Genomic DNA, 12,840 nt, shown 5'->3' on the forward strand with positions numbered 1-12,840 from the left:
TAAGATATGTTTCAATGCTTTTATAATTGTAGTCCTTAAAATAAGAAGTTATTGCTATTTGGTATAATTAACTCAAATCTCCTAATACAAAGCTTTCCATAAATAAATCTAGTTTGTAAGAATATTGTCTTAGTTATTGTTTCTATTACTGAGCAGAGGTACGATGACCAAACAACAACATTTAATTGGGGATGGCTTGCAGGTTCCTGAGGTTCTGTTTATTATTACCATGGTGCAAAGCATGGTGGCATTCAGGTACACATGGTACTGGAAGAGGTGAGAGTTCTATGTCTTTATCCAAAAGAAGCTAGGAACAGACTGTCTCCCAGGCATCTAGGAAGAGGGTCTCAAAGCCCAACCCCAAAGTGACACACTTCCTCCTACAAGGCCAAACCTACTCCAACAAGGCTATACCTAATAGTGCCACTGCCTGGGCCAAGGATATTTAAACCACCACAAACGTCACCATACTTCAAAAGGTTTTAATAGGCTAACAACCGCACCTTGCCTTACTCTACTCCATCTAAAAGCATATGAACAATCAATGGATGAATATTTAGTTCACTATCAAGGCAGCCACCAAGTACATACTTCCCAATCCATCATTTCAGTAGTAAAACACAGCACATCTTGAGTTTATTTGCTTTATAGCTCTTATTTTTAAAATACATCTTGTTCATCTAAACAATAAGACTATAAAATGATAAAAATTTTGAATGCAGATAGAAATAATTTACATTGAATATGTATAATTTTTAAAATTTATTTTTATTTATGTCTGCATATAACTATAAATACAAATGCCTCAAAAGACAGAGATATTGGATTCCTCTGGAGCTGGAGTTACAGGTGGCCACCTAGAGTGATCCTGGGAATAACTGGAATCTACTTTGGAAGATTAGCATATGCTCTTAACTCTTGAGCCAGCTCATAAGCCCAAATAATTGCAAATTTTAACTTGTCGACAAATGGCAATGAATCTCTTCAAATATCTTTTAAACATCTCTGGAAGACTCTGTCCCTTAGCTGGGATAAGTCCTATGGGCAAAACAAACCATAAAGAAACCTGTCTCTACTCAGAAAATTTCCTACTTGTAGTGGGAGGAAGGGAAACTACCCTTGTGCAAATGACCACAGTACCAAAGCTACTGGGCCATGCATTTACAGAGGTGTATAGTGAGATGTGTGGGTGTTTGGGTGTGGCGGGGAGATAAAGGATGAAAAATACACGTCAAACATAAACAGCATGCAAATGTAGAGAGAGTGGGTAACTGCTCACTGGACACTTGCTTTAACTCTCCATTGGTTTGGGACACACAGGAATTGAAAATCTGACTTTCTATCAGTTGAAGCCATGCCAACTAGGGTTCCAAGGCTCCCTAATTTCAACACATTGTTAAAAATTGTAACTAACAAGAGAAACTCTGAATATGTCAGATACTTTGTTTACAAGGTATCATTGGTGAGAGGGCAAGAGGGTTTAAGATCTGCCTGACTACCTTCTGGCTGGAGGACTCTCTTCAGCCTCTCCTCTCCCAGCAGGGAGGCGAAGCCATGCCAGCCTTGGCCATCTCCTGACCAACCCGGAAGTCTTGACTAGTTCTTTGCCTGGCTGGTGTACTTCCGCATATCAACTCCAAGGACACTCTGCTAGCCTGGCCTGACCTCTGTTTCTCCCTCCTCACTTTTATTCTCTTACTGTTTATTTACACTAGTAAAGTAAGTTATTTCAATTCCCCAGCACAGTGCCTTAGTGTTTAACATTCTCTGTTCTCACATTTATTTTTTTACATTTGAAATAAAAATATAAAAATATATCACTTCCTTCTCTTTTTTTTCCCTCCAGTTCCTCCAACATAATCATCTCTTCAACTAGTCTTTTTTTTTTTTAATTTGGTTATTACTGTGACATACATAAATGTAAAATGTATGATATCTGTCTGTAGACACATAAGATATATATATATATATATATATATATATATATATATATATATATATACCACTGAGTCCATTTTGTTGTTTGTGTATACACAGTTCCAGGTCAGACCACTTTGCATTAGACAATAATTAATTGTAAAGGCATCCCTTTGCTATGCTAATTCTTCTTTTCCGAGCAGTGATTAGTTTCCGGTCTTTCTATTTTCCATTCTTTCTTAAAAGAATATACTTGAGGGGTTTTAGAAATGGTTCACGAGTGAAGAGGACTGGCTGCTCTTCCAGTGGACCTAGATTCAATTCCCAGAACCCATGTAGTAGCTCACATCCATCTGTGATTCCAGTTCCAGGGGACACTGTACTCTAGCCTTGGAGGGCACCAGACACGCAAGTGGCACACAAACATACATACATACATGCAGACACAATGCCCATACACATACAACACTGAAAAAATACACTTGACTTCCAAGGCTTCTCCATTCTCACCAAATAGAATATACCTCATAGTCTCATCATAAATGTACCTCCAGTTCACAGGAAACACTCTGTAACTCCTTTCTCTGAACACTGTCCACTCATGGTCATGGGACTGAACATGGAAGCCTCTACAGCTACAAATATCTAACACATTGACCTTGCTCTTTCAAGGATGCCCATCTTCAACAGGAACTCCCTTTCCTCTTCAATTTATATAGTTTAAGATTTACACAATGTGTTGTATGGAAATTTAAGTATGTGCATATACCTGGCTTTAATGGTGTGCCTCAAGACTCAAAATTGGAATATAACTTATACTCTGGTTAATCATGAATGTAGATCTCACTTGCAGCTTATGAAGCCTTGGTCCATAAGCACCCATGTTTACAGACATCACAAATTAGCCCTGCAATACTCCCATACGCCCCAATCCCTAGATGCACATAATAAGCAATAAATCAACAAAATCCAAAAAGTCTGCTCATACCATTAGCGAAGATACTGAGATACCAGACCACTGGGCAGTTCTATTTCTGCTCTCTTCAAAGCTGCCTTCTATGTCTTAAACAATGACACAACTGAGTTATAATCTCTTGGGCCCCTCTGGTGCAGAATGCACCTTCATCAAACACCCTCTCGGAGAGTCATGCCCATATAGACCTAGTTCCTTCATTCAAGATAGGCAAGCACCCTTCCTTGACCAAGACTTCCTGTTGCTTCTTTTCTTAAAGCAGGTCTGGCTTTTGATGTGCCAAGGGAAAAAAGGGACCTGTCTTCCAGTCTAATTTTCTTTTGAAAAATATTCAATTATGTTTCTAGTTTAATTCACTTAATCATGAAAGGTAAATGAACCCAACAAACATGTTTGATTTGTTTTGGAAAGAGAGAAGGCTTTGCAAGAACAAAGTTAAATTAAAATAAGCAGTTCTCTTCCATGGTAGGATTGAATTCCTCCCTGCCCCCAAACTTCTTAACATCTATAAAGCATAAGGCAGATACCAGAAAGACAGAACGCCTTGGTACATAGCAAGTCCCACCTGTACCTACCCCTGACTGATGGTCCAATTGACAGGGCGAGGACACGTCCATGGAAACCCACACCTGCCTACATATCGTACTGGCATGAGCAAAAAGGGCTGGGGCTGGGGGCTTACCCCACCCCAAAGGTGAGTGCTCCACCTACCGTTTTTGCAGATCGGGCAGCACTGATCAGGCTCATACACGGGGTCCACACATTCCGTCTGGGGACACGCCGACACTGTGCACAGCACTTCACCATTGGCTTCACAGCGACACCGTTCACATGGAGACACCTGAGACACAAGCCCATATTCAGGGTCACACCTCCCTTACACAGTCCTTACCCTATAAATTCATATCTTTATTTTTAGGGATGAAGACAGCCCAGTATTTAAGTGCTTGGAACCAGTATTTTTCCGAATGTGGACATAATATGGTGTTTGCAGGTTACCTTAGGCTCGGGCTAATGACTGTATTCAGCCTCTCAGCCCCAGTTGGGGCAGCTCTCAGCTAAAGTGACTTCTTTATAAGCATCTCTTTGAAAAAATATTTCTGTTGCTTCTAAAACCAAATTATTACTGATTTCCTGCTCAACAAAGCCTTACTTTTCCGTAGCCCTGTTAACTCTGTATTCACCTAACCTCACATGGATCATTCCCAGTATTTATCAGAACAGGTGCTCAGGGGGGAAGGGAAAGCACAAGACACTCACATGGTCTTCTAAGACTTGGAGCCCCTTGTCAGGAGCTGTGAAACTCTGATGTACCAGAGCTCTTAGAGTGACACTAAGTGCCCTCCTGAAATGGTTGGCCCTGTTTACTGGTAAACAGCCCAAGATGTAGAGGGATTAAACAACTTGCCTTTGCCAGATCTCCTAAGGGATCAAGCCAAGATGCCCCAGAGGGCTTTTGACTGCAGGTCTATGATGGCTCTCCCTTCTCCAAGGTCCTAGAGGGTCATCCTTCATGACATCTGTGGAACCATGTTCTTATTGGTACCAAGGCTTTAAGAGATATCAGGGTCTCTATCTGTCTCTCTTTGTCTCTGTCTCTGTCTATTTGTTTGTCTCTCTTTGTCTCTGTGCTTGTCTCTCTCTCTCTCTCTCTCTCTCTCTCTCTCTCTNTGTGTGTGTGTGTGTGTGTGTGTGTGTGTGTAGATACACAAAGAGACAGAGAGATGCTATATAGAGAGAGGGTGAGAGATAAAGAGAGAGAGTTGGGGGAGGGAGAGAGAAGGAGAGAGAGAGAGAGAGAGAGAGAGAGAGAGAGAGAGAGAGAGAGAGAATGAAGAGAGGCTTAAAAATTTCACAATATCCCAGAATAAAATGTTGGCTTACTTTGCAAGTTGAAACCAAGTCCACAATATAAAGGAACAGTTTCAAAAAGTATTTTTGGCACAGTATAGTTTGGGGGATTTTGTCATTGCTGCTTTTCTCAGTTTTCTGTGGTTACAGCATTGCATCTCTGTCTCAAGAGCAGACATAGACAGCAAATAGCATTGGGAAACTAATGTGAGTTGTTAAAGCAAAAACCTTGAGTTGCAAGAGAAACTGTCAAGTGCATGTCAGATCCGTTAGCTGGAAGGACTTGAGGCAGAAGCCAAGAAGCCCAGATGGTGTGGATTAGAGATGCAGAGCCATGTTGCCCCAGGGGAGCAGAGGTTGAGTTAGCCAGGGGCAGGAAGGTCACATCTGCATATGTCCTTAGGAAGTTGCTCAGTAACTAGACACCCACTCTTCAACTAGGTCATACTCCAGAGAGAGTGTGAAGCTCTACACGGGCTGGACTTAAGGCAGACAAAATGGGGTGTATGTCATGTTCTTAGGCAAAATATGCACTTGAAAATTAGACTGTTCCCTATATTTAGGCAGAAGACTATGGAAATTGGGTGGTCAGAAGTGTGTGTGCTTGTGGCGAAAGTGTGAGACTGCATTGCCATGCAGGAGACAGAAACATGGGTACTGAAGTGGTACATGGGCAGTTCTGAAGTGGATCTGGGTCCTGGGCAATGTGGGAACCCCATTACCATTCATGAAAGACTGACATGTAGGAATTAGGTATCTGTAACCTGCTGGTGAATTTGCACTTAGGTGGTAGCAGCAAGGCACAGGGCACTTGAGGGGACCAACAGAGCTAGGAAACTTCCTCATATCAGCCTCTCTTTGTAGGAGCTGGGATGACCTGAGCCTGGGATTGGAGTAAAGTCGGCCCCAGTGTGGGAGCTGATGAGAGTAGATATGTGTGTCAGGAGGAGGGTCCGAGGGAGACTGGCTAGAGACATGCTCAGAGCAACCCTGATGGATCACTTATCCTGCTGTTTGAGAAATGAACAAATCCTTCCCTTCCTGTGTTGCCATCAAGTAGGCTACGTCCGGTTAACCATGCATGCCTCAGAATAATACTACCTCCTGATCGTGATGCTCAGTGGTGCTTATCATCTGAGTTGTCTTGACTTTTACTTTTCTACTCTTGACTTGGGCAGACCTGTGACTCTCCTGCTGAATCTACTTCTGCTGACTACAGATGCAGCTGAGATGTATTCTTCAAAGCAAGAACAGAGCTGAGGTCTTTCCTCCCCTAAGCCATCATTCAACTCCATCTTCTGACCTGCCAGACAACCCTCTTACAGCATAAGAAAGGTTACTAGGTTTAAAAATAAATAAAACAAAGAAGATGCAAAACCCCAGTGTCCGTGGGACTTTAGGAGCCAAGCAAGGAAGTCGTAACCAGGGTCAGCATCGGCAGAGTACATTGAAGAATGACCACCTGTTAAGCTGATGGGGACCCAAAGGCTAGATCTTCTCATACTTCTGGCTCTGACCCAGAATGGCCATCTACCTTTCTAAAACAGACTGTGTTCAGCAGCACCAAGCACCAGCAACATACCAGGAGTGATACAAACATGGCAATAAGAATAGTTTGATTTTCCGAACTGGGAGTGAGAGTAAAGACATTCTCTGTTCATTCCATGATTCCAGTTGCAATTTCAGAAGTGTGACCTTCCTCTGCCACATTTTGGGAGGGGGCAGGTACGGTGGTATTTGGGGTCAGCAGTGATGAACAAAGTAGTGCATCTGAACCTTGTGAGGTTTGGTCTGTTGCTATGCATTGAAATGCTAAATACTGCTTCCCCCACCCCCCACCCCCCGCCAAGGTCTGGTTGATCCTCATGTGCACCAAGTGATGCTATGTAACCTTGTTTTCAATTTAAAACTATTAGTTGAATAAATATGCCTATGGCTGGGCAGAGGAGCGGTAGGCAGAGTTTTGCTTCCTGGGCTTGGAGTCTGAGGCAGAGACCAAGAGGAGAGAGGTGAAGGGAGAAGAGAGAAGAAGACGCCATGGTGAAAGGGGTCTTGAGGACTAGCCACGAGGACTGGTCAGCCAATTAGAGTAAGAAAGACCCAGGTGGAACATGGCAAAGTTATAACTTAGGGTTATTGACAAAGAAGTAGACAAAATACATTAGAGGATCAATATTTGCCCACTCTAGTGCTTTTTAGACTTATTATAAGCATAAAGGTTTCAGAGGTTTTATCTGGGAACTCAACGATCAAAGGTGGGGTAGAAACCCTTGCTTAAATATTTACCACAATAAGATCTGGCCTCCTCTGCCAGAAGCAAACCTCACACGGCTGGGCTTTGTCACTTGAGCACAGGGCTCTCTTAGTTACCACATGGGGCTACGCTTGCAAGCAGCAGCTCTTTACAGGAAATCTAAGAAATGTCTCCTAAACCCAGAGCAAAACACTAAAGAAAACACATACTTAGATTTATTTATTTTTCAGTGAAACAACTCTGACTACAAGATTTGGATAATAAAGTGTAAATAAATACAGTAATTCCATGGTAATAAAAGTAGATAAGTCATAATTGGGGATGCCTCACACCACTCAGTAGTACTGTGTTTGCCTATACCACATAAACAGAAGCAGCAGGGGCTATGTTGTAAGTACTGAGTCTGCACCTTTTGAGTCAGTATAAGTGGGGAATGTAATTAATACAAGAAATTAACCTCAAATATAAAATGAAGACCATAAAAATGAACACTGTGTCTTACATATGAACTAGGTATTCCCATGTGACCTAAAGACTTCCTGCAAGACTCTACCTCTCAAAGAGTTTATCCATCACCAGAGGATCAAGCCTCAAACATGTGAACCTCCCACAAGATGATGGTAAGTTATATACATTTTATATTAGCAAACTTGGGTGGAATTGGGCATCTTTCTGTATCACGCTCTGCCTTGGTCAGTTTTGTAACTGCAATTCTAATCATTAATCATTAATATCACACAGAGGGACCTACAGAAAGTTCCTTAAACTTAAACTCTGTTCTTGCCTATGTCTCTAACTGCTTTCCTGTGGAAAACACGACTTTTTTTTTTTTTTTTTTTTTTTGAGTCAGGGTCTCATTATGAAGCTCCGGTTGTCATAGAACTCACTATGAAATCCAGGGTGGCCTCACACTCACAGAGACCTACTTGCCTTTGCCTCCCAAGTGGTAGAGGCATATAGCATCCAGCTAGAAAACAAACCTTTTCAGATACCTTCCTCTCTCTCCTTCCTGTCTGCACTGCATGCAGCCTTTTCTCACCACACCAGAATTGCCCCTGATTAGGAATCCAATACTCCCTTCTCAGATCAATTCCAAGCCATTTTCTTGCTCCATGCTGTAGGAAAGGGCTGTAGGGATGGAGGAGGAAGAAGAGAAAGAAGAGGAGGAGGAGGAGGAGGAGGAGGAGGAGTTGTGTGTGTCAACCTTCCTGTTATAATTAATTTCCTCTATTATACTTCCTATCCAGGGGTTGTCATAAGAACTGCTGGAGTGGGTACCATGAAATCCCACGGTGGCAAAAGGCAGCACTTCTTGGTGCCTAGGGACCAATTCGATGCTAAATGCAGATGCTAACTCAACAACAGACAAATCGGAGAAATGAAAATCCCAGAACAATTTCCCAAATGATTGCAATGCTTTGGTTGATGGGATTAATTTAAGTTCAGAGTAATATGAGCTACTAGGCATCAGCTTCGATCTTTCTCCACCAACATGACTCATCATAAAAGAAAGCCCCCATTTCACCGTTTATTGGATCAGTTTGTCCATTTGTCTTCCTAAACTCCAAAGTCTGTGTTCTGCAATTACACAAAACACGTTTATCATGAAAACAAAGATACACACTGAAACTCATTCCCCCTTCCCTCCCTTTCTCGTACATTATTTTAGTTCTGGGATCCCCTGAATTTAGCCAGGCACAGAGAACAGAGTCAATCTCCCCCATGTTGTGGATGAGCCTGGCACTGTTTGTAATTTGATGTTAATTCCACTCTCCTGGGAGGGACAAGGAGTAAGTCACATACTCAGGTAAACCATTCCCTAATGAATAAAGGAGCCAATCGCTTGGCTAGTAGGTGGGACTTCCTGGTTGGATAGGCAAAGAGAGGAAGAGGAGAGAGAGAGGTTGTACAGGGATAATGTGAGGACAAGATGTAACTGCTAGTGTCTCCCAGTTTCAATGGCAGATCCGCCAGGATTAGCCACCAGAGGATTTAGATTTAATAAGGCTTACAAGACTAGGATTTTAGTTGTTGCACCCAGTGATTGAGTTACTATTATTTCTGAATTAAATTTGTGTTGTGTTTTCCTTCGCTCCTCTGGGTTCACCACAAAGGCCATGGGGGGTTTGAAGCACAGGGTTTGTAGCAACCCACCAGTGGGAACTTAGCCAGCTAGGTGGAGAGATTTTGGAGCTCTGAGTCAGAGAGTCTCCACGAGATAAGAACTGGAAAGAAAACACATGGTGGGACTCGCGACTAGCTGCATATGTAGTAGAGAATGGCCTAGTTTGTCATCAATGGGAGGAGAGGCCCTTGGTTCTGTGAAGGTTCTATGCCCCAGTAGAGGGGAATACCTGGGCCAGGAAGCAGGAGTGGGTGGGTTGGAGAGCAGGGGGAGAGGGGATGGGATAGGGGATTTTCAGAGGGGAAACTAGGAAAGGCGACGACAACATTTGAAATATAATAAAGAAAATATCTATTTAAAAAAAAAAGAAAAAAAAAAAAAAAAAAAGAACTGATCGACAAGACCACTGGGGCAGAGTGGCTGGGTGAAGCATGGGAACTTGCCGTTTATTTTAATGTTCCCTGTAACCTCCCCTCCCCCACCCCGTGATGACATTTGCCACAAGACCCTCAGCAGAGGCCAGGAAATGGGAATATTAGCCTTGGAATTTCAGCACTGTAAGCTATAAACCAAATAAACCCATTTTTCCTCATGGATTCCCTAGCTGTGAGTATTTCATGAAAGCACTAGAAAACATGTGTATTGACTGAATCAAGCAAGAAATGGATGGGAAGGACCCACCTCACCACCACCACCAAATGCGATTAAATTGCACAGGGCATGGTGAGAAACATTACCTGTAAAATCTATAGCAGTGTTTCGTAGGCTTGCCCAACTTTTCACAAAGTGCTCCAGGATTAGGTAATACACCTGAGGACATTTACACGCTTAACCCACAAGGAGTTATGGCTAACAGTATGATATTCATTAATGTGTTAATCTAAAAAATATTTTTTATTATTAGCATGTGTGTCGATGCACGTGCTCACATGGAGGCCAGGGGATAACTCAGAGGGTTCGGTTCTTTCTTTCCACCAAGTGGGTTTGGAGACTTGAACTCAGGTCAAGAAGAAAGCATCTTTAACCAATTTATCGCACTGGTTTCTAAAGTGGTAACTTAATCTGGAACTGTGTAAAGGGAAAGGAGCTTTAAACAGATAAATATAAAGTGTTGTGGTCAAGATTGCTTCTAATTCTGAACATTGTCCAGGAGCCAACAGCTCCCATTACCCAGCCTTTTCAGTCTAACCCTCTGCTCTTTCTGTAGATGACTTCCTTAAACAGATAACACTGCATACTAAGGAAGCAAAAGCCTCATGCTTTGTTGCTGACATAATTAATAATATATTGTTCGCACCTATAAAATAGAAGGCCTAAGGTGGGAGTTGCATTCTTCACAAAAGGCTAGGCTGGACCTCTGTGGCATCCTGCATAGCAAAGAAACCTGCATCGGAAACGGCATTGGCTCACCAACCCTGGAAAAGCTCATCTAGTCACTACATCGAGTACCTTTGAGAACCATGTAAAGTAACACAGAAGTAAAAGTATCTGCCTGGGTGGGAGAAGAAATATTAATGAGATAGAGTAGGGGTCAGAAAATTCCAAGTGATAATTTTATATAGAGAGTCATATAGTATTTGTGTATATTGTATATATTTTACTTGTATATATTATATATATTTGAGAGTTTCAAAGACAGAGTTTCTTTTCTGATGGAATGATCAGGTACAAATAAACTAGGAATCAGCTAAGCACTATAGAGAAGACTGCTGTCAGTGGAACAGAGGCGGCAATATGGACAAGAAGAAAAAAATCTGAGGCCCAGACCCATATATAAGTAATGATGCCTGGACTAGGCTAGATGAACATAACATCAGAAAGACACAATATCAGGCCAGAGTCAGGAGGGAGAAAGGGTGGGGATACAGACACATCATCATCTGTGATGATGGACATCCTCCTCTCATGGTCCTTATCCAGTACGACAAGATGAACCTGGCTCTGCACTAACCAACAACGCATTCAGTTTCACATACCTGCCCTACTGAGTTCCCATCCTCCATTAGTAGGGCCAAAGACAATGCAGTCAGCATCCTGTTTGTTTTATTCTTGCTGTATCCCATTGCCCACCACTGTGGACTAAACTATCAACCAACCAACCAACCAACCAACCAACCAACCAACCAACCAACCAAAAGCCCCACACAATTGCCACAGTATTAAAAGATGAACTACAGGGTGGCACTATTAGGCAGTGATGCACTTAAGGAGGTGGGACTAGTGGATGGCCATAGAATCATTTGAGACATAAGCAACCTCAGTCTCTTCTTCACTCTCATCTACTTTCTGGCCCTGAAGTGAGCAGCATTGTCATGTTCCCTGCTCATAGGATTATGTGATGCCTCATCATAGGCTCAAAAGTATCATAGGCTGGAATCTCCAAAAGTGTAAGCTGAAATAACCCCTCTTCTGTTCCATTATAAGTGCTAACCAGGCCTGACCCTGTTTAGCTTCTGAGATCAGCATGCTTTCAGGGTGGTATGGCCATAGACAACCCCTTTCCTCTTTACAAATGGATTGCCTTGGGTAATTTGTTACAGTGGCAAGTGTCAGATGATGGAACAGCAGTATTTGGTTTATTTGATTGTTATGGAAATGATATGAATGAAGACACACATGGCTTAATTAGTTGTCGAAGCAGACACGATAGGGATGGAACTATAAGTACCAGCATTGAGAATGTGCAAGAAATTCTATAAATCAATGGTGAACTATTTTTACAAATTGAAAAAAAAAAAAAGCAATCAAAACCAATGACATGGCAAAAAGCATCAGACAGCCTGAATAGCTAATTGATGTAGAAATGAGTATGCCATCTGATCAAAAATCTGGGGAGCTCTAACCAAATGAAAACACATTCATGGTCATATACTCACATGGTGATAATCTGGAGGGCACCAAGTTTGGAGAAATGAGGATTCTTACCTTTCTGGTTTGAAAATGGCAACTAGGGCTTTGAGTCATGCTATACAGGAGGTACCCAGGGAGAGTTGGAGCTGAGAGAAATTCTCCAAGTTTTTGCTTCTGCCTCCATGCTATCTCTTTAGGAGGGAGATCACAGACCCTCTGCAGATGACTCCAAAGGCCCTCTAAACATGTTCTCACTGGCTGTAGCTTGCCTACCGGATGAGGGCATTTGGGGCCTCCTTTTATAAGCATGCAGGGTCTTCCCCATAGGTAGTGTCTGTAGTTGTTCAGATTGGCAATGAATAGCCATGCCCTGGGTCCATCAGGAAAACGCATTTCATCTGAGTACACATCTAAGGCCGAGACACTGACCCTGTGGCACCAGTTACATTGAAAGCTAGGATCTTAGAAGTTGAGAAAATAAAACTGAGTACAGTTGACTGATGGTAAGAGACCTGATAAGCCCTGTGTCACAGTGATCACAAGGAATCTGAGACAGCAGCAAAAATACAGGAATAATCATACATGAAACAAATATGTGAATCCCCAAATCATGAGGAACAGAGCACATTACAAAAGAACAGATATGGCATCTCGTAGCCTGTGCATATAAGCACAATCCTTGCAGGGCCATGCAAAGAAAGGCACGGTTCACAGGGGTGTGCTCATGGAAAAAATGAGAAAGTCAACACAGGAGACTAACTGAAATATCTTCTTATGGCAGTGAAGGGAGGGCAAAGCATTAATCTGGGCTGCATCACTTGCACTGGGTGAACATACAGTGAGGAGAGTAATATGGGCATCTCACACTGC

General features: G+C 42.4%; 1 protein-coding gene across 1 annotated transcript in view; it reads right to left on the bottom strand.

The window, feature by feature from the left end:
* The window catches only part of Vwc2 (von Willebrand factor C domain containing 2), a 134,508-nt gene that overhangs the window by 104,311 nt on the left and 17,357 nt on the right, over positions 1-12,840 (bottom strand). The window contains exon 3 of the mRNA XM_021211047.1: positions 3,602-3,731. Coding sequence (XP_021066706.1) covers positions 3,602-3,731 — 130 coding nt within the window. The remainder of the gene's footprint in view (positions 1-3,601; positions 3,732-12,840) is intronic.

The sequence above is a fragment of the Mus pahari genome, chromosome 13 (genome assembly GCF_900095145.1).
Source record: "Mus pahari chromosome 13, PAHARI_EIJ_v1.1, whole genome shotgun sequence".
NCBI lineage: Eukaryota > Metazoa > Chordata > Mammalia > Rodentia > Muridae > Mus > Mus pahari.